We start from the raw sequence: 25,509 nt of genomic DNA on the forward strand, positions 1-25,509 counted from the left end.
TTATGCCTTAAGCGGAGGCCACCAAGTGCCTGGGGGAAAGGGTTCGGGAAGGGAGGGGGTGGGAGCGGGGAGATGTCACAGAATGAGACCCTAAGGCCTGGGGAGGGAAATAGAGAAGCTGGCTTTATTAATAGCAAAGGTTTGCAGGGAGGCAGGGAAACAAAGGAAAAGGCTCCCCCAACAGACCACTGGGAAAGTGCCTTCCTGCGCAGAATAATCACATGACAATCACGGCTGCGCCAGCCCTGAAGGTCCTGGGACTCAGTCACTGTCACTGTCGGCTTCGCTGGAATCAGAAGGTGCGACTTCACTGCCGTCCTCCTGGGCTGAGTGCTCGCTGCCACTGGGGAAGGGGCTGGCACTGCGGCTGGGGCTGGGGCTGGGGCTGCGGCTCGGGCTGGGGCTGGGGCTCCGCTGGCCCCCGCCATCGCTGCCGCTCTCGGAATCATTGTCACTGCCACGGGCCCGTCCTCTGTCCTCGTCCTCGGAGTCTCCGTCCTCTGAATCTGCGTCACTGCCGAAGATCTCCTCTTTGTCCCTGGCGGCACGGGCCTCATCCTCACTGCTCTCGTCCTCGCCACTGCCACTCTTGTCACTCGCCTCATCCCTGTCACCCTCTTCCCGTTCACTCTCACTGCCGGAGCGCTCGTCCTCGCTGCCTTCTTTCTCACTGCTGCTGCCTTTCTCTCGCTCCTCATCTGAGGGAACAAGGAGAAGTGAAACCCAGTTTCCCACCCTCCCAAGGCTCCCAGGGTTTGGCTTCTGTAGCTTTACCTGAGCCCCCAACTTCTTTCTCTTCTGTCTCCATCTCCTCTTCCTCTTCCTCCTCGGGTTCATGGTTCTCCAGCTGGGCTTTCCGTGCCTCCTGGAAACAGCAGGATGGAGGGAAAGAAGAGTGTATTCCATCTATCAGGCTTCTGTTCCCCTCCTCACCCACCACCACACTCCCCCTTGGTGCCCTGGGCCAGTGGTGCTTGTTACCTGAGCTTCTAGTTCTTTCTCGTTCATGTCGCGGTGTTTGACCACAAGCAGGGCATTGGTACCCGAGTGAACGCCCGCCTTGGCCCGGCGCTTACTCAGGCGGACCCTAAAGTGGGCAAGTTGGGGGTGGGGGGTGGGAGATGCAGTTAAAACCCCAGTGAGGGATCTGGTCTGACTCGGTTCTTAGTCCAGAACAGATCAGAATAAATACAGACTGAATAAGAGAAACCAAATTCTGCTTTGGGGAAGGGAAGGATGATAGCTCCCAAGACACCAGCTTGGATGCTCTACGCTTTTATAAAGTGTGTATACACACGCATGTAGAGATTTTAATAAGAATTAATTACCAACACTTAAAAACACAACATCTAGATTTCTGGCTTTTGGAAAATAAGAATCTACGGCCCCACTAGGCCTTTTTCTCTCCTACAGCATATCAGCAATGGGTTGGAGTCTGTGTTGGGCTGGGTCATAGCATCCTCTTGGAGGTTGCCAAGGGCTCTAGGTCACCCAGATCCCACCAGCCCACTGTGCCGTTTTTTACATTTCCTGCCTAGCCTTGTTTATGGGGTCAGAATTTGTAATCTCTGCTTTAAATAGAAATTCAAGGTCACCCTTTTTTCCCCCAACTCTTAGACCAAAGGCCCCAGCCATCAGTAAACTTTTAGCCTTCAGGGAAAAGTTTTAGGGGTTACATTTTCAAACGTGTGTATCCAGGGTTTTGTTTAAAATATGCTAACGTGTATGACCCCATACTTTGGCTATGTTTACTTTTACATGAAGTCGCTTAATATCGGGAGACTTGGCTATCTACCCTACACAAAAGCTCTAACTATCTCCAGCGTTACATAAAGATTTTCTCTCTGGGTTCTCGTGTTAAAACAAGGCTTCTGCTGCTCTTGCTTACAAATGTGTATGACAGTTCCTTAGGTGTAAATGACCTCCAAGGTGGCGTACCCCAGGATCTTGACCCTGAAGCACAGGCCTAGGCTAATCGGAGGTAGGAGTGTGCTGAGTACCTGGTCTCCAGCTCATTGTAGTAAACTCCATCACCCTCTCGGAAAATGAAGAAGTAGTTTTCCTCATAGCCCTTGCTAGCCTTATTCTTCACATTCCAGTTATACTCCCGAGCAATCTTGTAGTCATACCTGAGGGGGAGGAGGACAGGGTTAGGCCCGTTTCTTCCCTATGAGGGAGAAAGGGAGACATATTTCTCAATCCCCAAAGCGTAACCCCAAGCCACGCACACATCATCCGGGGCATAGTCCATTTCCTCCTCCTGGTCCCGCTTTCGTTTTTTCAACGTCTCTTCCACAGGCAGGAAGTAGGCCACAAACTGGTTCCCTTCCTCATCCATCATGCCCCTGGTTGGGGGAAGAGGAGGAGGAGTGATGAGTGAGGACAAAGGGTAATGAGGAGCAGGCCAAGGGGGGCAGCAGGGCCACTTACCTGATCATGGCCTGAGACATCATCTCCAAAGCAGCTGTACCACTTGTGTCCTTGGGGGCTGGGTCTGAGTCAAAGATGACCTGAGCGCATGGATTGATCCACATCTGGGGGGTGGAGGGCACGGGTCAGACCGAGACAGGCAGAGGATGGCAGGCTGTCCATCCCCTTTGCCTGCTGTCGCACATCTGACCTTAAAGTCGGGGAAGACAGGCATGACCTCCACCGGTGTCACTCGGGGCTTGCTGTAATGCTGGGAGATCTGGTGAGGGCAAAAATGGTGAGGAGGACGATGAAGAGCTCTGGAGCCACCCCTTTGTCCTTTGTCGGCCTCCCCCATCCCAGTCCCTCAATCACCGATTTTTGGGCGTCCTCAAAAGTCTTCTCAATGGCTGTGATCTGGCTATCCCTGTCTTTGTATATTTCTTCCTCAGTGAACTGCTGTTTCACAGAAACCCCAATCCTAGGGGTCAAGAGAAAGGCCTTTAGGGGCCACTGGACATACCTGAAATTTCCACCTTCCCTCCCTTCCCTCCATGACTTACTTGACCTCAGGCTTCTCGTTGGAGATACCGTAACGGTTGAACTCGGTGGAGATGTACTCTGTCTTTCGCATCCACGGCACCACCTTCGCGTGCTGCTGCGACCTGGCATGGGGGATCAGGCACTTAGGACCCCACCGCCCTGCTCCCACTGGAGCCAGTCCCCAGTCCCCACTCACCACCCCCTCACCTCTTGGAGCTAGTGGGGGCCTGAATCTCCTCTTCCAGAAGCTTCTCATCAGCTGGATCTAGGAGTACTAGAGAAGAGCAAGTCGCAAGAGCACCATGAGGGAAGCCCAGGCCTGGCCTTTGCTGGCCGATAGCAGGCCCTCCCTGCCTCCCTACCTACCACTGGGGTCAATGCGGTAGGTGTCAGGGTTGATGAGGTCAATGGTAACCCCCAGGTCTGGCTCAGTCAGGAGGTCATGTTTGTGTTGTTTTTCCAAGGAAGTCGCTTTGTACTGGACGAACCTGGGTGGGGACACATGCCCATTATGGTTTGCTGATCCCAGCTCTGCCCCTCACATCCCTGCTTCATAGGGGCTAAATTTCTCTGGAGGAGCTCAGAGCGGAGTGTCCCCCATGTTGGATTCAGAACGCTGGCTCTCCAGTGGGAAGAGACTTGGACACTGCTTTCTTATTAACAAACATTTATCTGGCATCTAACACTATAGTATGCTAGGTACTTTTCTAGGCCCTGAGGGCAGAGCAGTCGACAAAAGAAACAATCCTTATCCTCAAGGAGCTCATACTGAATTGTCTCCAATCCCCAATCTTAGTCTCACCTGTTCTGGTCAAAGGGGTAGGTGATGAACTTGGGGTCGAAGGGGATGTCAGGGAGGCTATTGCAGTACTTGACTCGGCAGACCACTCCAGATCTAGGAACACAATGGCTCATTTAAAAAGCTACTATGAAGGTCAAAAGAAAAAAGTATCAAACTACAGTAAGTAGTGAAGATATACACAACACAAAAAGACTGAAAACATGATAACATAAACAGACTGCTAATGGTATCCATAAACCTCATGGTAACCATAAACCAAAAACCTACAAAATATATACAAAGAATAAAGAGAAAGGAACCCCAACAAAATATTAAAAACCAGGAAACCACAAGAGAAGAAAGGAACAGAGACTAACATAAAAACAACCAAAACAACAGAATGGCAATACGTACACACTTAACAATAATGACTTTTAAATGAATTAAATGCTCCAATAAAAAGACAGGGTGGCTGAATGGATGACCCAGAGGCGACTGGATGCCTCAATTGGTTAGAGCACGAGCTCTGAGCAACAGGGTTGCCGATTCGATTCCCACATGGGCCAGTGAGCTGTGCCCTCCACAACTAGATTCAAGACAAGTTGAGCTGAGCTGCCGAGGGGTGGCCGGATGGCTCAGTTGGTTCGATTGCATGCTCTTAACAAGGTTGCCGATTCAACTCCCGCATGGGATGGTGACTGGACTTGGAGCTGAGTTGTGCCCTCCACAACTAAGATTGAAGGACAACAACTTGACTTGGAGCTGATGGGTCCTGGGAAAAACACACTGTTCCCCAATAAAGTCCTGGAAATACACACTGTTCTCCTTCCCCAAAAAATATCTTAAAAAAGAAAAAACATGACCCATCTACTTACATGACCCAGGCTGCTTACAAGAGACTCACTTCAAATTTAAAGACATATACAGATGGAAAGAAGGTATGGAAACAGATATTCCGTGAGAACAGAAATTAAAACAAAGGAATAGAAATTAAAACAAAGGTCATATCAGATTTTAAATTAGACTGAAACAAAAAACGTAAAAGACAAAGAAGGACATTTCATCATTATAAAGGGGGCAATCCAAGAAGAGAATATAGCAATCATAAATATCTATGCACACAACATAGGAGCACCTAAATATGTAAAGCAAATATTGGACATAAAGAGACAAATCCACATAATACACAAATACAATAATACGGGATTTTAATACCCCACTCACATCAATGGATAAGTCCATCCAGACAGAAAATTAATAAGGAAAATAACAGCCTTAAATATTACATTAAACCACATAGGCTTAACATAATTATAGAACATTTCATCCAAAAGCTGCAGAACACACATTTTTTTTTCAAATGCATATGGAACATTCTCCAGACTAGTTACACACTAGGCCACAAAACAAGCCTCAAATTCAAGAAGACTGAAATATCAAGCATCTCTTCCTACCACAAGAGCATAAAACTAGAAATTACAGGAAGAAAACTGGAAAAAATAAATATATGAAGACTAAACAGCATGCTACCAAATGGATCACACAAAACTATCTTGAAAGAAATGAAAATGAAGACACATTTTTTCAAAATTTATAGGATGCAGCAAAAGCAGTTCTAAGGAAAGTTCACAGTTATACAAGCCTACCTCAAGAAAACAAAAATCCCAAATAAACAATCTTAAGTCTATACTTAAAGGAACTAGAAAAATAAGAACAAACAAAACCCAAAGTAAACAGAAGGAAGAAAATAGGATCAGAGTGGAAATAAGTGAAATAGAAATTTTTAAAAATAGAAAAGATCAACAAAACTAAGAACCGTTTCTTTGAAAAGATAAACAAAATTGACAAACCTTAAACCAAACTCTTCAAGGGAAAAAAGAGATCCGAAATAAATAAAATCATAAATGAAAGAAAAGGTACAACCAACAAACACCACAGAAATACAAAGAATCATTTAAAAAATACTATAAACAATGACATGCCAACAAATTCAACACTCTAGAAAAAAAATGGATAAATGTCTACAAGTATATAACCTTCCAAGACCGAACCAAAAGAAATACAAAATCTGTTAAACAGACCAATTACTGACAATGAAATTGAAGCAATAATCAAAAAACTTCCAACAAATAAAGAGTCTAGGACCAGACTGCTTGACAGGTAAATTCCACCAAACATTCAAAGAATTAACACCTATCCTTCTTAAACTATTTCAAAAAATTGGAACAGGAAGGAACACTTCCAAATTCAATTTATGAAGCCAAAATTACCTTGACACCAAAACCATACAAAGACATTACAAAAAAAATTACAAGCTAATATCCTTGATGAACACAGACACAAAAATTTTCAATAGGGGAAGCTGGACGACTCAGTTGGTTAGTTCGCAAGCTCTGAACAACAGGGTTGCCGGTTCTATTCCCACATGGGCTATGCCCTCCACAACTAGATTGAAGGACAACAACTTGGACAACAACTTGGGGGATACTGGGAGCCCAATATTCCCCAATAAAATTTTTAAAAATTCTCAACAAATTATTAGCAAACCGATTCAACAATACATTAAAAAGATTATAAATTATGACCAAGTGGGATTTATCCCAGGGATGCAAGAATGGTTCAACATCCGTAAATCAATCAACGTGACATTACATTAACAAAGTGAAGGATAAAAACTATATGATTGTCTCAATAGATGCAGAAAAAGCATTTGATAAAATTCAACATCCTTTTATAAAAACTCAACAGAATGGGTATAGAAGGGACATATCTCAAAACATAACAAAAGCTATATATAATAAACTCACAGTTAATATACTTAATGGTGAAAAGCTAAAAGCTTTTTCTCTAAGATCAGGAACAAGACAAGGATGCCCATTATCACCACTTCTATTCAACATAGTATTGGAAATCCTAGCCCCAGCAATGACAAGAAAAAGAAAAGGCATCCAAATCAGAAGGAAAGAAGTAAAACTCATTATTTGAATACAACATGATCTATATAGAGAAAATACTAAAGAATCCACAAAACTATTAGAATAAATGATTTCAGTAAAGTCGCAGAATCAATATACAGAAATCTGTTGCATTTCTATACACTAATAACAAATGATCGGAAGGAAAAATTAAGAAAACAATCCCATTTACAGTTGCATCAAAAAGTATTAAAATACCAGGAGATAAATTTAACCAAAGAGGTGAAAGACCTTTACTCAGAAAACTGTAAGACATTGAGGAAATAAAGATGCAAAGAAATGGAAGATATACCTTGCTCATGGATTGTAAGGATTAATATTGTTAAAATGTCTTTATTAACTAAAGCAACTTACAGATTCAGTGTAATCCCTATTAAAACACTAATGGCATTCTTCTCAGAATTAAAACAACTAATCCTAAAATTTATATGGAAGCACAAAAGAGCCCAAATAACCAAAGAAATTTTGAGAACAAAGTGGGAGGTATCAGGCTCCCTGATATCAAACTATACTATAAAGCTACAATAATCACACAGTATGGTACTGGCATAAAAACATATAGATCAGTGGAATAGAACAGATAGCCCAGAAATAAATCCTCGCTTTATGGTCAATTAATCTAAAATAAAGGAGGCAAGGAAGTACAATAAGGTAAAGATAATCTCTTCGATAAGTGGTGTTGGGAAAACTGGACAGATGTATGCAAAAAATTCAACTGGACCAATGTCTTACACCATATACAAAAAAATAAACTCAAAATGGATTTAAAAACTTAAATGTAAGACCTGAAACCATAAAACTCTCAGAAGAAAAATAGGCAGTAAAATCTTTGACATCACTCTTAGCAGAATTATTTTTTTTTGGTATGTCTCTTCAGACAAGGGCAAAAGAAACAATAAACAAATGGGACTACATCAAACTGAAAAGTTTTTGTACAGTGAAGGAAATCATCAACAAAACAAAAAGGCAACCTACTGAATGGGAGAAGATATTTGCAAATGATACAGTTGATAAGGTGTCAATATCCAAAATATGTAAGGAACTCATACAACCTAACACCAAAAAAAACCCAAACAATCCAATTAAAAAATGGGCAGAGGATCTGAACAGACATTTCTTCAAAGACACACAGGTGGCCAACAGACGAAAAAAGCCTCAGCATCACTAATCATCAGGGAAATGCAAATTAAAACCACAATGAGATATCACCTGTCAGAATGGCTATCATCAAAAAAATCAACAAATGGGCAGCTGGATGGCTCAGTTGGTTAGAGCCCAAGCTCTGAAAAACAGGGTTGCCGTTTTGATTCCCACATGGGCCAGTGGGCTCTCAACCACAAGGTTGCCAGTTTAACTCCTTGAGTCCCACAAGGGATGGGTGGGCAACGTCCCCTGCAACTAAGATTGAACGCGGCTCCTTGAGCTGAGCTGCTGCTGAGCTCCCGGATGGCTCAGCTGGTTGGAGCACATCCTCTCAACCACAAGGTTGCCAGTTCAACTCCTTGAGTCCCACAAGGGATGCCCCGCCCCCTGCAAAAAAAAAAAAAAAAAAAGAATGTGCTTTCCTTTAAAAAAAAAAAATCAAATAACAAGTGATGGTGAGGTTGTGGAGAAAAGGGAAACTTCATACACTGTTGGGATTGTAAATTAGTGCAACCACTATGGAAAACAGTATGGAGATTCCTCAAAAAAATAAAAAGACATACACACCCCTATGTTCACTGCAGCATTACTAGTAATAGCCAAGATATGGAAGCAACCTGGATCGATGTCCATCAATATATGAATGAATAAAGATGTGTGTGTAAAATTGAATATTATTCACCAATAAAAAAAGAATGAAATGTTACCATTTGGAACAACATGGGTGGACCCACAGATTATTTTGTTAAGTGAAATACGTTAGACGGAGAAAGACAACATAACATGCATGATTTCACTTATATGTGGAATCTTAAGACAAAACAAACAAAACAAAATAGAAACAGACCCACAGATATAGAGAACAAGCTAATGGTTGCCAAAGGGGAGGGGGTTGGGGGGTTTGGAATCATAAAATATGCTGATAATATTGGTGGAGGGTGGAAACCGGCCCCTGCTGCCCCACCTCTGCTCCCTGCCCCCCTTGGACCACCCCTCCTAGGAAAATATAATGGGGCTCACCTCTCAGGCAGAGTCCGGTGGGAATTGGGCCTGGTGGGTAAGAGAGAGACATGGGTAAGCGATGAAGAGAAGGAGACTGACAGGAGGATGAAGGGGGCTTCTCCAAACTTTTAAGAAGGGGATGACAAATGTTCATCCTTTCGGTATGAAAGGGTGCACCAAGTGCTTTAATGGAGGGAACCAAGTGTTCAATTCCTTTTAGAGAAAATGCTCAATCCCTTTTGAAAAGGGTGTCTTCAAGTGTAATCAAAAGAACCACGTACTCAACTGTTTTTGGAAAAGGGGGCCTCCAGACGCTTGACTGGAGGAATAAGAGCTCAATCCCTTATGAAAAGTATCCAAGAGCTTAATCTTCGAACTCCATGGCCGGGAGGCAACATCCCATCCCTGAAGGAATTCACCTGTCTTCCTCAAACGTGAGCGCTCCGTGACGTCACGGGCAGACCTGGGGGGCTAGTGACGTTATAGGTAGACACCCGAGCCTGACCCCGCCTCCCCGAAATCTGGACAGACCTAGAGGAAAGCGGTACAGCCAAGAGATGTGAAGCCTACCTGTGGCCATCCTCCCGCTGGGCCTGGGTCTGGATGGTGGGCGCCATGGCGACGAGACGATGGCAGTCCGACTGGATTCTGCTGAGCCGCAGAAAGACAAGGTGGAGCGTGCAGACTTCGGCGGACACGAAATCCCACGCAGCGCTCGCGTTGGCGCCCCTGTCCGCGGGGTTAGCCCGGTGGGTCGATGAGAAGAGTGCTCAGGTAAACGCGCAGCCGCAAACTCGCAGCTGCGGCTCCACCAACTGCCGCCAAGACATTGAGGCCCAGACTGGTCGCCTCAAGCTGCGAGGCCTTCTGGGAAATAGAGTCCAGATTAAACCCACACCCGGATTGGCCAGCGGCTGAGTAAGGGTCAGACTGGATGTCGGATTTGACAGTCTGGTGTTGGAGAATAGGGTGCCTTTCCTTCCATTGGCTGAAATGTTTGCGAGGCGGAGCTAACAAGCACACAAGGCCTAGCGACGAAGACGCTGTAAAGAAAACCGGAGAGACACACTTATAACGCACTTCCGGCGCGCTAAGTGAGAAAGATGGCTGCGTCCCAGCAGCAGGCTTCAGCGGCATCCTCAGCTGCTGGTGTGTCTGGCCCAGGTTCGGCTGGTGGCCCGGGTAGCCAGCAGCAGCCGCAGCCACCGACACAGCTGGTGGGGCCTGCCCAGAGCGGGCTTTTGCAGCAACAACAACAGGACTTCGATCCCGTGCAACGCTATAAGATGCTCATCCCACAGCTAAAGGAGAGTCTTCAGGTGATTGGCCGGGAGCTTCAAGAAGCAAGCGGGGTTTGGCGGGCTGACTTAAAGGGGGTGGGCGGAGGGGCTGTTTAGGCTGGGAGCGGGCAAAAGAAGCGTTAGGCAGGGAAAAGGAGCGAGAGTTGGTCCCAGTGGGGAGCAGTGCGGATGTTGAGCCTGGGATTGGCCGGAATTCAAGTGGGAGGGAGTTTAAAGGAGAAACTGAGCTCTGGTCCTTAATGCCTGAGAAAGGACGGCTTGTACAGAGATTCTGCTTGTGATTGGTGGGTGAGGACTCTAAGATGTGTCCGGGAGGTCATTGGCGAGAACCCCAGATGAAAACGGGGCCCTGGGAAAATACGGGTGATTATTGTTACAGAGGAATGGAAACGGGAGTTACTCTGGAGTGACAGACGGTGTCAAGTGCAGAGGCCTGAGATTGATTAGATCTTAAGAAAGAGTGTAGACTACCAAAAGTGTCCCTTTCTGTTTCTCCATTGCTCACCTTTATTTTTAAAACTAGACTTTGATGAAGGTTGCAGCCCAGAACTTGATTCAGAACACTAATATTGACAACGGACAGTGAGTATAGTCCCATATCCTAAGATGTACCCCTATCTCCACCCCATCTTAGAAACTCATCCCCCAAGACCCGCCCCCCCACCCTCCTTTCCTCCTATTTTCAAGCTGGGCTCCGTGGGGCCTTGCTCTTTTTTCCTCTTCTACTATTAACAATTCCATAGGCCCTGCCTCATGGCTCCTGGGCCTGTACCTGGTTTCCTCATGATTACTTAGTTGGGTAGATGTCCCAGAGATTGAAAATCCGTTTCTCAGTTTCCTTTTCCTGGGCTATAGAAAGAGCAGTGATGGACCCATACAGCGCTTTGACAAGTGTCTGGAGGAGTTCTACGCACTCTGTGACCAGCTGGAGCTCTGCCTGGTAAGGGTTTCTGAAACACTGGGTGACCACAATCTTGCCTCAATCCCTGGGTCTTCAGGAACCCTTATTCGTCAGTTAACACACACACACACACACACACACACACTGGCACCTCCTGAGGGCCAGACCTGTACTTCATCTGAAGCTGGGGACACAGTGTTGCCCTGATCTTTGCCCTTTAAGAGCTTCTAGTCCAGCGGGGTGACACACATGCCCAATCAGTGATGCCTCAGAGTGCTCAGAGCTGTGATGGAGAAGCCCAGGCCTTAGAGATCAGGGCTGGGATAGGGGATTGGGAGCACAGTTAAAGTCAGGATTGAAATGAGGGAAGCTCGGGGCTGTGGAGAAGGAGAAGGCACCTGACCCTGCCTGGGCTAGGGATAGGTAGAGAATGACTCAGGGAAGGCTACTGGTAGAGAACACATCTGGGCAGGAACAAAAATGGAGGTGGGGCAGGAATCCAAAGGAGGGCAAGTGGCTAAGAGCACAGCCTCTGGAATCAGATGGACCACCAACCTCTACGTCTGAGCCTAGGGTTTCTCCTTTGGAAAATGGATTTTCGGGAAACACTCAGCAAGATCATGAATGTAAAGTACTTAACATGGTACTGGGCACATGGCAAATGTTTCCGCAGTATTACGTTGCCATCATTATTTTGAACTGGGTTTTGAAGAAACAGTCAGAGTTCAAGAAGCCTGATAGTGGTAGAAAGGCATTTCAGCCAGAAGGAACAGCTTCTGCTTTAAGTTCCCTTTAGGAACATCATGAAATTCAGTCTGGCTAAGGTATAGTTGGGATTGGGGCTTGCTGAATTTTGAATATAGTCCTGAGGGTGCTGGGGAGCCATCCAGAGTTTCAAGCAGGGAAGAACTTGGACCCATTGCTTTTTTGGGAATATGACTTTGGCTGCCAAATGAGGGATGGATTAAAGGGGCCAAGAGTGGAAGCTAGGAACCCAAGGAGCCAGCCAGGGCAGGATTCAATGGGCGAGGCTCCACCAGGACAAGGCCCTGAGGAAGTGGGGAAGGGCCGATGGGAGAGAAACTCAGAGGCCATGGGAAGTGACAGGTTGAGCCTCCAGGAGGAGTCCCATGGCTCTAGTTGGCATGGTAGTGCCATCCCTAAGACAGGGACCTAGAAAGAGGAGCCGTTGAGGGTGGGGGGAGTGTGAGAGCTTTGGAATATCAGGGGAGGCTGGGGACACAGATGTGCCACCATCAGTGCAGAGGTGGGCACTCAGTGATATACAGGAGTGAGACAGCGCCAGAGGACTTGAGAATTAAAGGAGGAGATGGGATGTGGGAGTTGCTGCATTTAAGTACCTAGAAGGAGCAACCAAAGAAGTAGGAGGAAAACTGGGAGCAGATGTCATCAGAGAAGCCAGTGCCAGTACCAAGCCTGGGGTTAGGACAGTCACAATCATAGTAGCTAACACTCATTCGTTAGCACTTAAGTGATGTGCCAGAACTTGTGTCTGTCCCACACCCTGTTCTCACCATTCTCACCTTGTGAGTTGCAGAGATAGTTATTAAACCCATTTTCCAAAGGAGGAAGCAGGCTCAGAGGGGCACAGCTGCTCACCTGAGCTCGCCCGGCAAGTGTTTAGCAGGGCTAGGATCTGACCCCCAGACCAGGAGTCCAGGGGCCCAGCAGGCTACCCCAGGCTGGTCTTTGGGGCGGGCTTGGGGGTACCCAGAGTGAGGCTGACGTTGCACCTTGCCTGCCCATCCACAGCGCTTGGCACATGAGTGCCTGTCACAGAGTTGCGACAGTGCCAAGCACTCTCCAACGCTGGTGCCCACAGCTACCAAGCCCGACGCAGTGCAGCCTGACAGCCTACCCTACCCACAGTACCTGGCAGTCATCAAAGCCCAGATTGCCTGTGCCAAGGACATTCACACCGCTCTGCTGGACTGTGCCAACAAAGTCACGGGCAAGACTCCTGCACCACCTACGGGCCCTGGGGGTGCTCTGTGAGCTGGCAGGGCTGGGAATGGGCCAGGCTGTGGGGGAGAGGGAAAGGGAGGGAATGAAGAGTGGCCTCAAAGCAGCCTTGTCTCTGCCTTTTCTTCCCGCCTGAGTACTGGGGCCGAAGCCAGCAGGGGGCAGCAGAGGCCAGCAGAGCGCGCACGGGGCGGGGCCTCGCCTCAGCGGGCGGCCTGCTCTCCTCCCTCCTAGGGTGGACCTTGGACTGTGTCTGATGGTGACCTGAGGGGCGCGTCCCCTACCTGGCCTGGGTGTGAAGCCCTCACTGGGCCCCTCTCCCTCTATCCTTACTTGATTCTGTCCCAATTTAAGCGTGATCTCTGTCTGCCCTTTTTTCTACCTCGCCTGCCTGCCTTTGTTGTCTGTTGTCTCTCATTCAGTCTCTTTTTGTCCCTATGTCTGTCTCTGCTCTGTGGTCCTGTGTCTCCCTGTCGCTGACCATCTCTCTCCCAGTCCCCCTTTGCCGCTGTGTTCTGCCCCCAGCTCCTCACTGGGACTCTGTCTGTGAAGGAGGCCAGATTCCGGGAGCCAGAACCCCTGGGTTACCTGGAGAGGGACCTTCATTTCCAGTGGTTACAGCCAAGCCCAGGATCCTTAGCACCTCCCATTTCAGCCCAGCCTCCAGTGTCCTTGGTCTAGGAAAGGGGAAGTGAAGGGGTCTAAGCCCTGACTTCAGCATGCCTGGTCAGGGAGCACCTCAGCCCCAACCCGCACCCGGGCCTGGGCCTGCGTCAGCAGCACCCCAACTAAGGGCATTGTGCAATCCGCGCTGAAGTTTGGCCCAGCTGGATGCCTGGGTCCCTATATTTTTAGCCCCAAAGGAGAAGTGAAAAGGCCCCAGAAAGTGTGAATCATCAGTCCTGGGGAAGAACCCAGGCGCCTGAGCCCCAGCTCCTCCGGGAAGCAGGCCTTGGGGAGGGGGCTTTGGGGAGGGAGTGCCTCACCAGGCTCCCCACTTCTCTGAGAGCAAGCTTCGGGGAGCTCAGCCACGGTCTTCAGGCCTGGGCAAGTGCAGGGTGGAGCTCCCAGCCCAGACCCAGCTGGTGGGGTGTGAAAGGCTCAAGTGACTCAGGCTGGTTGGGGGACTGCCCCACCCAACACCTTCTGTGTCCTGGTTCCCATGTCACTGCCCAGAGGCCTCCTGTCCTGGACCCCACATGTGCAAGCAAACCCCAGAACCATGTAGACCTAGTGATTCACCCAAAGCCCAAGTCCCCACACTGAAGTCCTGGGAAATGGCCAGCCAGTTTGTGTGTGTGCGTGCATGCACGCACATATATATCCCAGGAGGTTTCTTCCCTTTCTCCCTGTCCTTGCTTGATGTGCCAGGCACATAGGGCAGGCCCTTAGGGAGGGCAGCAGACTGGGGCACTAGCTGAAGCTGCTGCCCACAGGTAGAATTCCTTCCTCAGGGAAGCCACCCCTCTCCATTTATTTGACTGAAGCTGCCCCTTCACCTGACTCCCCAGATGTAGGATAATCTTTACTTCCCAGATGTAGGATCATCTCCTTTACTTAAAGTCAACTGATAATGGACTTCAGTCATATCTACAAAGTATCTTCACAGCATCATCTAGAATAGACTTTGATTGAATAACTGGATATTGTAGCCTAGCCAAGTTGACACATAAAACTGACCATTAGGGGTGACCAGATGACTCAGTTGGTTAGAGTGCCAGCTCTCAACAACAGGGTTACCGGTTCAATTCCCACAAGGGATGGTGGGCTGCGGCTCTTGCAATTAAAGACTGAAAACGCAACTGGACTTGGAGCTGAGCTGTGCTCTGCAATAGACTGAAGAACAACTACTTGGAGCTGATGGGCACTGGAGAAACACACTGTTCCTAAATTTAAAAAAAGCACTGACCATTATAATCTAGTCCTTGTCAATTTGGCATCCATGCACATCCTCAACCATAGTTAATCTCCAAATAAATACAAGAACAAAGTCATATTCCCACCTAACATGATGCAATTATCTGTGTGCAACCAAAACGGCACCTTCCCCAGAAGAGCCCACCAGCCTAAGGGTACATAGCAGTTGACAAGTGTCAGACCATAGGCACAACACACTCAAAAGACTGAGGTACAGCTGGTCCTGTGAGATGGAGTCAACCCAAGAAACTTACTAAGAAAATAATAAAGAAAAATACATTTACAGTATTTATTGAAAAAAAAAATCCACATATAAGTGGACCTGCCCACTTCAAAACCTTGTTGTTCAAGGGTCAACAGTATATCGGAAGTTCCAAGAAGAAAACTAAAAGTAGAAAAGTGGGATCAGAAGTGGAGACTTTTAATAGGAAAAAAAAAAACAAAGGTACTTAGGAATCTAACATGCAAAACTTGTGTAGAGAATTAATGTTACTTTATTGAAAAAGTTAGAGCTTAGGTTGGGTAGTAGTTCATGGGTATTCATTATGGTCTGTAAATAGATGTTACATGTATTTGTTATTTGTTAAATATACCAAGATTTGTGGGGTGTTTTTTTTTTTTTAACTTTTAAAATCCCTGACATGACATGAAGGCCTCGCTGAGAAGGCAGACTTGGAGAGAGAATGTGGGCATTGGGGGAAAGAGCGTTCCAAGAAGAGACTAGCAAGTGCAAAGGCCCTGAGGCAGGAAAGTGACTGTGTTTATGGAATAACGTGGAGTCCTGGACCACAGTGAAGAGGCAGGGACAGAAGCCCAGGCAGGTCACGGAGGCCCTTGGTTTAGATCTTCACTAGGTTATCTGACCCAGAGGGCAACATACAGCCTGTTGCACGACCACTCTCTCCAGGGAAGGGTGTACATGAGATGCACTGCCACACAGCAAACTTTGGGGGGACACAGGCACATCCAACACCCCACCCCACCCCAGCCGAGAATAGCATAACCCACCATCCTATAATCATGGTGTCCCCAGGCTCTCAGTCCCAGTGACAAACCCACAACAGACTAAAGGAACAATCCGTGTGAATACACAAACAACAGCCTAACCACTACTTAACCTGCTATCTCTTACCCCATCGCAGACTTTGCCCATCACTGGCTGACTCAGCCATGCCCTCAGCTCAACATGATCAAAAGCAGCCTTGGCTGGGGAGAGATAAGGTTTCCCAGGTGCCAGTGTGTGCACCTTTGTGTGTCTGCTCTGCCCATACAGGCTGGCAGAGACATGGAGTGGAGAGTGCGCCCACAGCCTCTCCATCATGCGCCAGCTGTAGACGTCAGGAACCAAAGTTCACCAGTTTCACTACCTTGTGACTGAGCCACGGAGGAACCACATCCAGATGCTGGCCTCATATGTTCTCAGTGACACCCGGAAATAAGGAAACAGACACATAAGAACATATTCACTAAACACATGAGCTGCAGGAGCCTGTACACAGCCCCACCTGCCAATAGTCTCACAGATGTTTATACATACTCAACTTGGAAGTGTGTATGCAGAGATCCTCATTGCAGCAGAGGGCAGTCACTCATACCCTCACCAGGCTCTCATGGAGTTACACACACTTAGTCACTCCAGATCCCACAGTGGCTCAGAGGTACAAGAGACCTGCAGGTTGGGTTTGTAAGTCACACCAACACCACCTCAAAGACAAGGTTGAGTACACACTCCCACACCCAGAGATGGTTAAAGTAAAAACAGTATAAATCAGTCACAGGCCCAAGCGGTTTCACACAATTTATTCACAGCCATGTCAAGTGGGATTGAAAATACACAGCCCTCACACAGGAAAGTGGGCCCGCTCGTGTCCCACACCTATTTGCCCAATTGCGTACCCAGGCACCCCAGGTCTTACACACCCAGTCACGCCGGGGCACACACCTTCGCACCCGCAGTGCACACTTCACACAATGTCCGACACACTCTCTCTCTCTGTTAGGCCCACACAGTTGCACAAAGCCGGCCGCACCCGCTCACGCCCAATCACACCAGGTGCACACTCGGCCTGGGCACACGTGCCGCCGCGAGTACACGGCCCCCGCTCGCCCGCGCAGTCGCCCGGGCTCTCACACCCCCGCATTTCCCGTCTCCGCTTGTTTTTCTGGAAACTACTCTCCGTTCCCCTCCCCCTAGGCCGGAAGTGCTCGTTGTATTTTTAGCTTCTCTGGTTTCCGCCCCTTTCCCCCAGCTCCTGCCCGCCCCGGACTTGCCCCCTGCACCCCGCCGGGGACCCCGGCCATCCCCTTCCCCACCGTCATTCCAGAGGGGATTCCCGGCCGCCGCTGGGGCCACGGATTTTCCCGCCGGCTACGTGGGGCGTGAGGAGGAGTCCTGCCCTGAATTTCCTCCTGGGCTGGGACGTCTGAGGCCAGGATAGGGTGGGAGGTGGGTGGCGATCTGGCCTCCTAAGTCGGAGGGAGGAGGGGCTGGGGGTTCGGACTCCTAGGGTCTAACCTAGGAGGGGCTGGAGGTCGGCTCTCCTGGGTCTGAGCCAAAGGTGGCTTGGAGACCTGGACCCCTAGACCTGAGCAAGGAGGGGTCGAGGCCCAGGCTCCTGGGTCCCTCTCGTCCTGGTTTCGGGGTCGGTCCTTTCCGGTGCAAAGCCCCCCCACCCCCTTCCAGCCTCTTCGAGAGTCGCCCAATCCCAAGCGTCCAGGCTCTTGGGCCGATGACTCAGCAGATGAGAGAGGGGAGGGGGTCAGCCTGACTCAGGGATGGGAAATGTTCCCTGTCTCCAGGGAATCGAAACTGGAATTCCCTCCTCCCAGATCGAGGCTGGAGCCAAGCCGGACTCCGGGGACCCCAGGGTGCACCCCACCTCCCGTTTTCCTGCTGCCTTCGTCCTACTAGCGGCACAGGGATTTGGAGCCCAACCGGGAAACGGGTGCCAGGCACCTCCCCTTTCCCCCTTTTCCCGTTGTCCTCGAGGCTCTGTTTACAGGCGACTGAAGCCCTGGTTACAGGAGAGGAACCCTGGCGTCCGGGCTGAGCCTCCTCGTCACAGCTTCCAGGAAGGCCCCCTCCCCCGCCCCTTGCGAGTGAGTCACGGGCGAGCGGGAGGCTGCAACCGTGCCAGAGCCGCCCGCAGCCACCCAGCTCACGGGACTGGTCGGGAAGGCCCCCTCAGCCCCAGAAGGCGCCGCACCAGGGATTTCCCCGAGCTCTGTCCGACGAGGCAGGTCGGTGTGCCTTGCCGAATCTCCCCACTTCAGTCTGCAAGAATGAACTTTACACTATTATAACAGCACTCCATGGCAATGGTTTCTGCTCCCATATTTTCACTCAGGGCAGCCAGCTCACGAAGACTCCCTTAAGAAACGAGTTTTCTTCCCAGATCTTGATGGTTTTACGAAGGGCAACCGCTTGACAATAAACGGCTTGCTTATGTGGGGAGTGATCCCCGTAAGTTTAGAATTCCCTCAAGGTACACCCCTTTGTGATACCCGTTGGGCTATCAATTGGCGATGACCCATTACTTCCATCTCAAAACAGCTTTCCATCAAGGTAACCCTCCACCACAACGAAAGATCTTGCCCTTTCCGATCTTGCGTACTCTGAGAAGGCAAATTCAACATAATTTAAAGCCCTGGTGTTGGGCTGCTGCCACTTACTGAATGAGAGAGTAGGAGAGTAACTTGACCTCTATGCCTGGGTTTCCTCGTGTATAAAATGGTCCCAGTAACCCCTCCTTGAGTTAATGTATGTATGTAAAGCACTTTCATACAACAGTGCCTACCTAGCCCAGAGGAAGCGATCAGAAGTGCCACTATCTGTCGGAGGGCGAGAGGCTACAGTGGCGCTGGAATTGCGAAAGGAGGCCCCTTTCCAGCCTCGCCAAATATCCAGGACCCCACCCCTGGAGAGTGGGGGCGGGGAGGACGGTCAAGGTCTCCGGATCTGGGATGTTTGAGCGAGACGAAGCCAGGCCGGCAGGTCTCGGGAGAGAATTCCCTGCCAAGCCTGTTGGTTGCCTTTCTCTGTTTTGCTCCTGCGGATTTCTGTCTAAGGGTGTTTGTTTCTCTCTTTTTTCAACCTCTTTTTCTGTTTCTTTATGTGACCCTCCCTCTCACTTCTCTGAATTTGTCTCTGGGACTGTCTCTGTCAGGTCTTTTCTGTCTGTCTCCCCTCCTCCTCTCCTCTCCTTACCCAGTCTCTCTTCCCTCTCTCTCTCCTTCCCTGTGTATGGCTCTCCCTCCCTCTGCTGTGTCTCTCGTGTTTTTCTGTTTGCCTCTCTCTCCATTTCTCCGTCTCTGGCTCTCCGCGCCTCTCCCCGCCCCCGACCGTCTGTCTCTCACACGCACTCCCACTGCCTCGGCCTCTGCCCTTGTCAGTGCTCCTAGGAACCCTGCCCCCACCTCGGTCCCAGTTCCTATCTCGCGCCTCAGTCTCCAGCCTTGAAAACTAGGTGGATACCCGCACCCCACGAACTCCCCACCGGATCGCGGCCGTCTGCGGGACCAGCTCAGGCGTATCTGGGCTGGGGGCCGGGCGGAAGGGGATCAGTCCCAGGTCCGGCGGGCTGCGCTGGGGGCGCGCGTCCGGGAAGCGCCCCATCGTGGCCCCGCCCACCAGGCCCGCCCCCTCATGGCCCCGCCTCTTTATCTCATAAAAGCACCGGCTCCTGCGCCGGGTGGTAGTCTCACTCCAGCGCTCTCCTGCTTTTCGGCCGGGTTCACCGTTGATCGGCCCTCCGCGCCGCCATGGATCTCACCGCCCTTTACGAGGTGAGTCCCCGCCGATCGGTACCCTGGGGTCCCAATGCCTGACTTCCTTCTCAAACTAGGGCTCTCTAGCGCCGCAAACTCCAGCCCGGGATCCCGGGCTCTCTTCTCAAACTGGAACTCCTTAGCGCCGTACTCTCCGGCCGGGCTCTTGCCTTCCTTCTCAGACTAGTGTGATTCCTTGGAGGTGAAAAATGGAGCCCGCGACTTTAGGGTCTCTGCCCAAACATGGGTGGGGTGACCCTTGGAGATGGAAAGCGGGAGGAGTTTTCTCCGACTAGGGCTGTGTGGAGGCGGAAATGGCCCCACACCTGGCTTCCCCCCAGTAGTTGCTGAGGGCGCGGTTTTGCGCGGAGGCGTTTCTGGGGCTGGAGTCTCGGGGTGATGGGAAAGCGACTTCTGTCTCCACTCCCTGACCCAGAGGAGTTCTCTGGGACTCAAAACCTAAAAGATCCAGCTGCTAGGTTAACTTTGCCGGCTCCTCCAGTTGTGAAACCGGAGAATACAGGGAGCGGGGGTCAAATCCCGAGAGGCCCGAAGGCTCAAAATTGGAGGACATTGGTGTGCCGAGTTTGGGGGCCTCTCCATCCAGCCGGGGGACCCAGGATTCCTGGATCCTTCGAGATAGGCTTCATTCGCTAATAAACTCAATTCGGGGTCCTTCCGATCCGGAACCTATGAGTTTCTGCGGGCGGGTGGGGCTAAGGCTAGGAGCCCACAAACCGGACTGGCAAGCTCCTAGGTGCCCTGAAGCTGAGGAGAGGCGTCACCCTGCATTTTCGGTGTCTTAACCGGTCCCTCTTCCCACAGAGCCTCCTGTCGCTGAGCCCTGACGTGCCATCCGACCATGGAGACACTGAATCCAGCCCAGGCTGGGCCTCCTCGGGACTCTGGAGCCTCAGCTCATCTGACTCCAGCCCGGCTGGGGTTGTTGCCCGCCTGCCTGGCCGCTCCACCAGCCTGGTGGAAGGTCGCAGCTGTGGCTGGGTGCCCCCACCCCCAGGCTTCGCACCCCTGGCTCCCCGCCCAGGCCCTGAGCTGTCGCCCTCACCCACCTCACCTACTGCGACCCCCACCACCTCATCCCGATACAAGACTGAGCTTTGTCGGACCTTCTCAGAGAGTGGACGCTGCCGCTATGGGGCTAAGTGCCAGTTTGCCCATGGCCTGGGTGAGCTGCGCCAGGCCAGTCGCCACCCCAAGTACAAGACGGAACTCTGCCACAAGTTCTACCTCCAGGGCCGCTGCCCCTATGGCTCGCGTTGCCACTTCATTCACAACCCCAGTGAGGACCTGGCTGCCCCTGGCCACCCCCATGTCCTGCGCCAGAGCATCAGCTTCTCAGGCCTGCCCTCAGGCCGCCGAGCCTCGCCACCACCAGCAGGCCTGGCAGGCCCTTCCCTGTCCTCATGCTCCTTCTCACCTTCCAGCTCCCCACCACCACCACCTGGGGACTTTCCACTTTCACCTTCTGCTTTCTCTGCTGCCCCTGGGACCCCTGTGGCCCGAAGGGACCCTACCCCAGCCTGTTGTCCCTCCTGCCGAAGGGCCACACCCAGCAGCGTCTGGGGACCCGTGGGTGGTCTGGCTCGGAGCCCCTCTGCACACTCCCTGGGATCTGACCCTGATGACTATGCCAGTAGTGGCAGCAGCCTGGGAGGGTCCGACTCACCAGTCTTTGAGGCTGGGGTTTTTGGGCCACCCCAGCCACCTGCAGCCTCTCGGCGACTCCCCATCTTCAATCGCATCTCCGTGTCCGAGTGACAAGTGCCTGCCCAGTACAGATCAGCTGGATCTTAAGGGGGGCCATTTCTCTTGTACTGTGGGGAACTCTTATAATCAAGTAGCCCCCGTCTTCCAAAATGCATTAACCCACTCCACTGACCCCATACTGGGGCAGGACCCCAGTGTGCAAGCTCAGTGTTCATGGTGTTGGGGGAAGGAGTGTATTCTGAAGTCTTTGTATTAAAAAAGATGTAGCAAATTTAAGGGAGGCAGTGAGGCCTCTTCCCCCCACCCTCTCCCCTGCCCAATGCTGTGAATAAATAGGCCCCCACTGCCCCCTCCCGGTTTTTCCTAGACCCTGAGGTTCTGGTGTGACTGGAGCCTCCCCATGAGGGGCAATCCTGGTGCTCAAGTTTCCCTCCAAAAGCAAGTAGCCAAAGCGTTGCCAACCCCCCGCCCCCAATCATTGGGCCCTTTATTTATGACGACTTTATTTATTCTAATAGATTTTATAGTATTTATATATATTGGGTCGTCTGCTTCCCTTGTATTTTTCTTCCTCCTTTTTGTAATATTGGAAACGATGGATAATTATTGTTGTAAGTGTACTATAATAATATATTAAGTAATATATATTGTTAAAAGTTTATTTTTGTGTGTTTTTTTGAATTTTTAAATAAAAGGCATCTGTATAAACTGGAATCCTGGCTTACCTGCGATCTAGAGGCAGTGAGAGTGGGGAGGATGGTGTGGCCCTTTTTAGAAGCGGGTTGAGTCGATTCACAGTTCCTTCAAACCTCGGAGCCACAGCCACCAGCCGCGCTTACCTGGCAGGAAGTGACGTCACCGGACCCGGCCGTTCACCTGAGGGGGCGGGGCCAGGTGAGGTCACCCGGTAGGAACCCGGAGAGCCAGTTCCCCGGGCGTGGGGGGCGCAGGCGCTCCCCTCTGGTCGGGCTCCTTGACCCAGCTCTCAGCTGGGCGCGGATGGGATGTTTCCATCCCCGCGGGGCTGAGGGAGGAGGGCGGGGCGGTGCGGGGAGGACGGAATGTGCCGGGGCGCGAGCCCAGGGCGGGCGGGGGCGGGGGGAGGGTCAGCCCGGAAGCCCGGGTGGCCTGGGGCCCACCACCCGGCCTTCCAGGACCTGCGGGGCTGGGGGATTCAGACTCTCGCAGTCGTGGGGGAGGTAGCTCTAATTAAGTTTCAGGCTTCTAGAATCGCAACATTTTGGAATCTCAGAGCTAGTTTCCCGGACGTTTAGAATTCTAGACCCTGGTGTGTCCGCGTTTAGGAATGGCGAAGTTGTAGCTTCTGGCTTTCCGGGACCTCAGAGCCTCGGAAGTACCGCACCTCGGCCGGTCGGGAGTCGAAAAATTTGGGCTTGCGGGATTCTGGCCTTTCCGCGCCCACGAAACGCGAGGCCCGGGTGTGTGGGTCGCGGACGCGTGGGGGCGGGGCCCGGGCAGCGGCGTCCTCGGACCATACAAGGCAAGAGGCGGCGTGTCAGACCCACCCTGGGGCGGGGAGCCCGGAAGCCGCCCCGCGTCAGCGCCCGCGCCCCGCCCCCGTCTGTCACAGCCTCCTCCCCCTCGACCCCTCTTCCTTCTTCCCCCCCTTTTTCCTCTCCCCTCCCCCCACTTCCCTCTGCTCTCCTCTCCCCACCCTCACCCGTCCCTCCGTTCCTCCCGTCCTTTCCCCGCCTGTGCCGCCCCTCCTGTCTTCACTCACCCACTTCAACTCTCCCCCCCTACCTCGGTACTTTTCTCCTCTTGCCCCTTTTAATGTCTTTCCCTTTCAGCCCCCCAGCCCTGTCTTTACTTCCTCTCCCCTTTCTTTCCAGTTCTTCTCCCCCTCTCTTCCTTCTCTCTCCACCCTTTCCCTCCCTTCCTGCTCTCTCACTCCTAGTCCCCTTAGTTCCGCCTCCCCTCCCCACCCCATTCCCTCCATCAAGTGGTCTCCCTCCAGTTCCTTTCCTTCCTTTTTCTCTTCCCCTTCCCTTCTCAGGCCTCCGCGTCCCTGACCATTGATCCCTTCTTGGAAACTAGGAAAAGGCTCACTTAGGACCACATACATAGGAAAAGAGGATTGGGAAAGATAGAAACGCAGAGATCTAAAGACATTGGGGAGGCAGAGAGGAAGAGCAAGCCTTGCAGAGACATTTACAGACACTGAAATAACAAGAAATAGCTATCGCTGGTCCTTCCCTTAGCAAAAACAGATGTTCTGCCCCTTATCAAAAAAACCTTCATTTAGGAGAATGGTACCTATCACCAGCTACCAGTGCCAAACACCTGGGAGTACCCTTGACTCCTCTCTTTCAAATCCACACCCCAGCCCAGCAGCAATCCTGTCTGATTTACTTTCTAAATAGATCTACAATCCACCCTCCTGCCTCCTCCTGTGGCCTCCACTCTGGGCCTATCCAGCATCATCTCCCACCTGAACCATCACAGCCCCTCCCTGGTCTCCTTGCTCTGGCCTCTGCCCTCAGTCTGTCCCCACTCTCCCATAGACAACCAAAGGGAACCTGTCATGACACCTGAGTGAAAGCACATAGAAGCCAAAGTCCTAAGTCCTCACCAACCTACATGGGCTTGCTCAGCCACACTGGCTTCCCAGCTGCTCCACCAATAAATACATCTGACATGCTTCAGCCGCAGGGCCTTTGTGCTGGCTGTGCCCTCTGCCAGGAATACTCCTCCAGGTATCCGCACTGCTCACTCCCCTCCTTCAAGTCTCTGCTCAAATGTGTCCTCAGTGAGATGGCCTCTGACTTTTGCAATCCACACCCCACTTCCCACTCCGCCATCCTCCCTAACTTGCTGTAGTTTTCCCATGACATTTATCATCAAACATATAAAATGTACTTAGTTCCTATGTTTGTAGGAATCTGCCTCCCCTTAGAATGTTAAATTCTCAGGGACAGGGATTTTGTCTTTTTCACGCCTAAACCCTAAATAGGAGCTGGTCACATAGTGGATGTTCAGCACTTGTTGCAAAAACAAAACAATTCAGAAATGAGGAGAGAAAGAGTGAAAACTCTTAAGACATACGAGGAAAAAAATTAGTAACTATGAGGTGACTGATGTTAACTAAACCTAACCTGATAATCATTTCACATTTTATACGTAAATCATTATGTTGTATACCTTGGACTAATATAATACAATGTTAAATGACAATTATAGCTCAATGAAACGGAAAAAAATCCAAGACACCAAGACAGAGAAAGATGGAGAAAGAGGCCGAGTGCCATACACAGGTTTGCGGAGGTCTCACTGCCTGACACTTCTGCACAAGTCTTAAACTGAGATTTGCAGACCTAGTTGACCAGGCATCGAACAGGCGATACCACCCTCTGGCGTCCAGAATGGAAACGGCACCTCCGTGATACAGAACACTTCCCTAACCGACCAACGCGAGTCCCTGGAGTCTTTACAGTCCGAAAATTCCAAGATGAAAATGGTCACTCCTCTAAGTGATGCAGATGTTTTGATTGATTTATAAAATGGGTACGTTTATAAAAGCTGATGAGAAAAGAAAAAATTAAAAATGCTCCAGGTGAGGATCGAACTCACAACCTCGGCATTGCTCCGCTCGCACTGTCATATAAGTACCGCGCGCTAACCGATTGCGCCACTGGAGCTCCGGCCGCACCCTTGCACCACCGGGTCCTTCAGTCGTTCATGGACATGTGACCTCGCCGAATAGTTCCTCCTTTGATTTCATATACAAATAGAAAGCTTTTGGTTGGCCAATAGGAGAAAGTGCGTGACCAGCTCCGGATTCTCACGCCTGGAAAGGACCTTGCTGTAAAAGGGAAAAGTCCGCGAGGCGTTTGGAATGTGAGGGTGTAGCCTGCCTGAGATCCGCCTTCTCATGAATATTCAGAACCCAGGGAGCAGGGTTTTTAACCCTTCGCTGGCTGGGTGGCCGGAAGGTGGCCCCTCCCCCCCGCGGGCGGGAACAGGATATGAGCCCAGGCGGTTGGGGGAAGGGGAAGCCCCAGGCGACCGCCCCCCGTCCCACAGCTGGGACCAGACTCT

The 25,509-nt window shown here is 50.7% G+C and overlaps 3 protein-coding genes across 4 annotated transcripts; 2 read left to right on the forward strand and 1 right to left on the reverse strand.

Annotated features, from left to right (window-relative positions):
- Positions 1-102: 102 nt before the first annotated feature.
- PAF1 (PAF1 homolog, Paf1/RNA polymerase II complex component) lies at positions 103-17,376 on the reverse strand. Of its 2 annotated transcripts, none has more exons than XM_081031761.1 (15): positions 17,269-17,376; positions 9,424-9,896; positions 8,872-8,901; positions 3,755-3,847; positions 3,319-3,440; positions 3,160-3,226; positions 2,973-3,074; positions 2,785-2,890; positions 2,621-2,689; positions 2,431-2,534; positions 2,229-2,345; positions 2,001-2,129; positions 982-1,087; positions 775-865; positions 103-698 (listed from the first exon to the last, which is right to left on the reverse strand). In XM_081031761.1, exons 2-15 carry the CDS (start codon positions 9,468-9,470, stop codon positions 262-264), a joined length of 1,620 nt encoding a protein of 539 aa, XP_080887887.1. In that variant the 5' UTR covers positions 9,471-9,896; positions 17,269-17,376; the 3' UTR covers positions 103-261. The 2 variants fall into 2 exon arrangements, with proteins under 2 accessions (XP_080887887.1, XP_080887886.1); XM_081031760.1 differs by lacking the exon at positions 17,269-17,376 and adding an exon at positions 13,627-13,706.
- Positions 9,875-15,249, forward strand: MED29 (mediator complex subunit 29). Its single transcript, XM_081031762.1, has 4 exons — positions 9,875-10,172; positions 10,678-10,736; positions 11,010-11,094; positions 12,829-15,249. Exons 1-4 carry the CDS (start codon positions 9,957-9,959, stop codon positions 13,069-13,071), a joined length of 603 nt encoding a protein of 200 aa, XP_080887888.1. The 5' UTR covers positions 9,875-9,956; the 3' UTR covers positions 13,072-15,249.
- A 2,212-nt stretch (positions 17,377-19,588) lies between the features above and the next one.
- ZFP36 (ZFP36 ring finger protein) lies at positions 19,589-22,156 on the forward strand. Its single transcript, XM_081031763.1, has 2 exons — positions 19,589-19,740; positions 20,548-22,156. Exons 1-2 carry the CDS (start codon positions 19,717-19,719, stop codon positions 21,499-21,501), a joined length of 978 nt encoding a protein of 325 aa, XP_080887889.1. The 5' UTR covers positions 19,589-19,716; the 3' UTR covers positions 21,502-22,156.
- The last annotated feature ends 3,353 nt before the right edge of the window (positions 22,157-25,509 follow it).

Source organism: Rhinolophus hipposideros, assembly GCF_964194185.1.
Source record: "Rhinolophus hipposideros genome assembly, chromosome: 21".
NCBI classification, from domain to species: Eukaryota; Metazoa; Chordata; class Mammalia; order Chiroptera; family Rhinolophidae; genus Rhinolophus; species Rhinolophus hipposideros.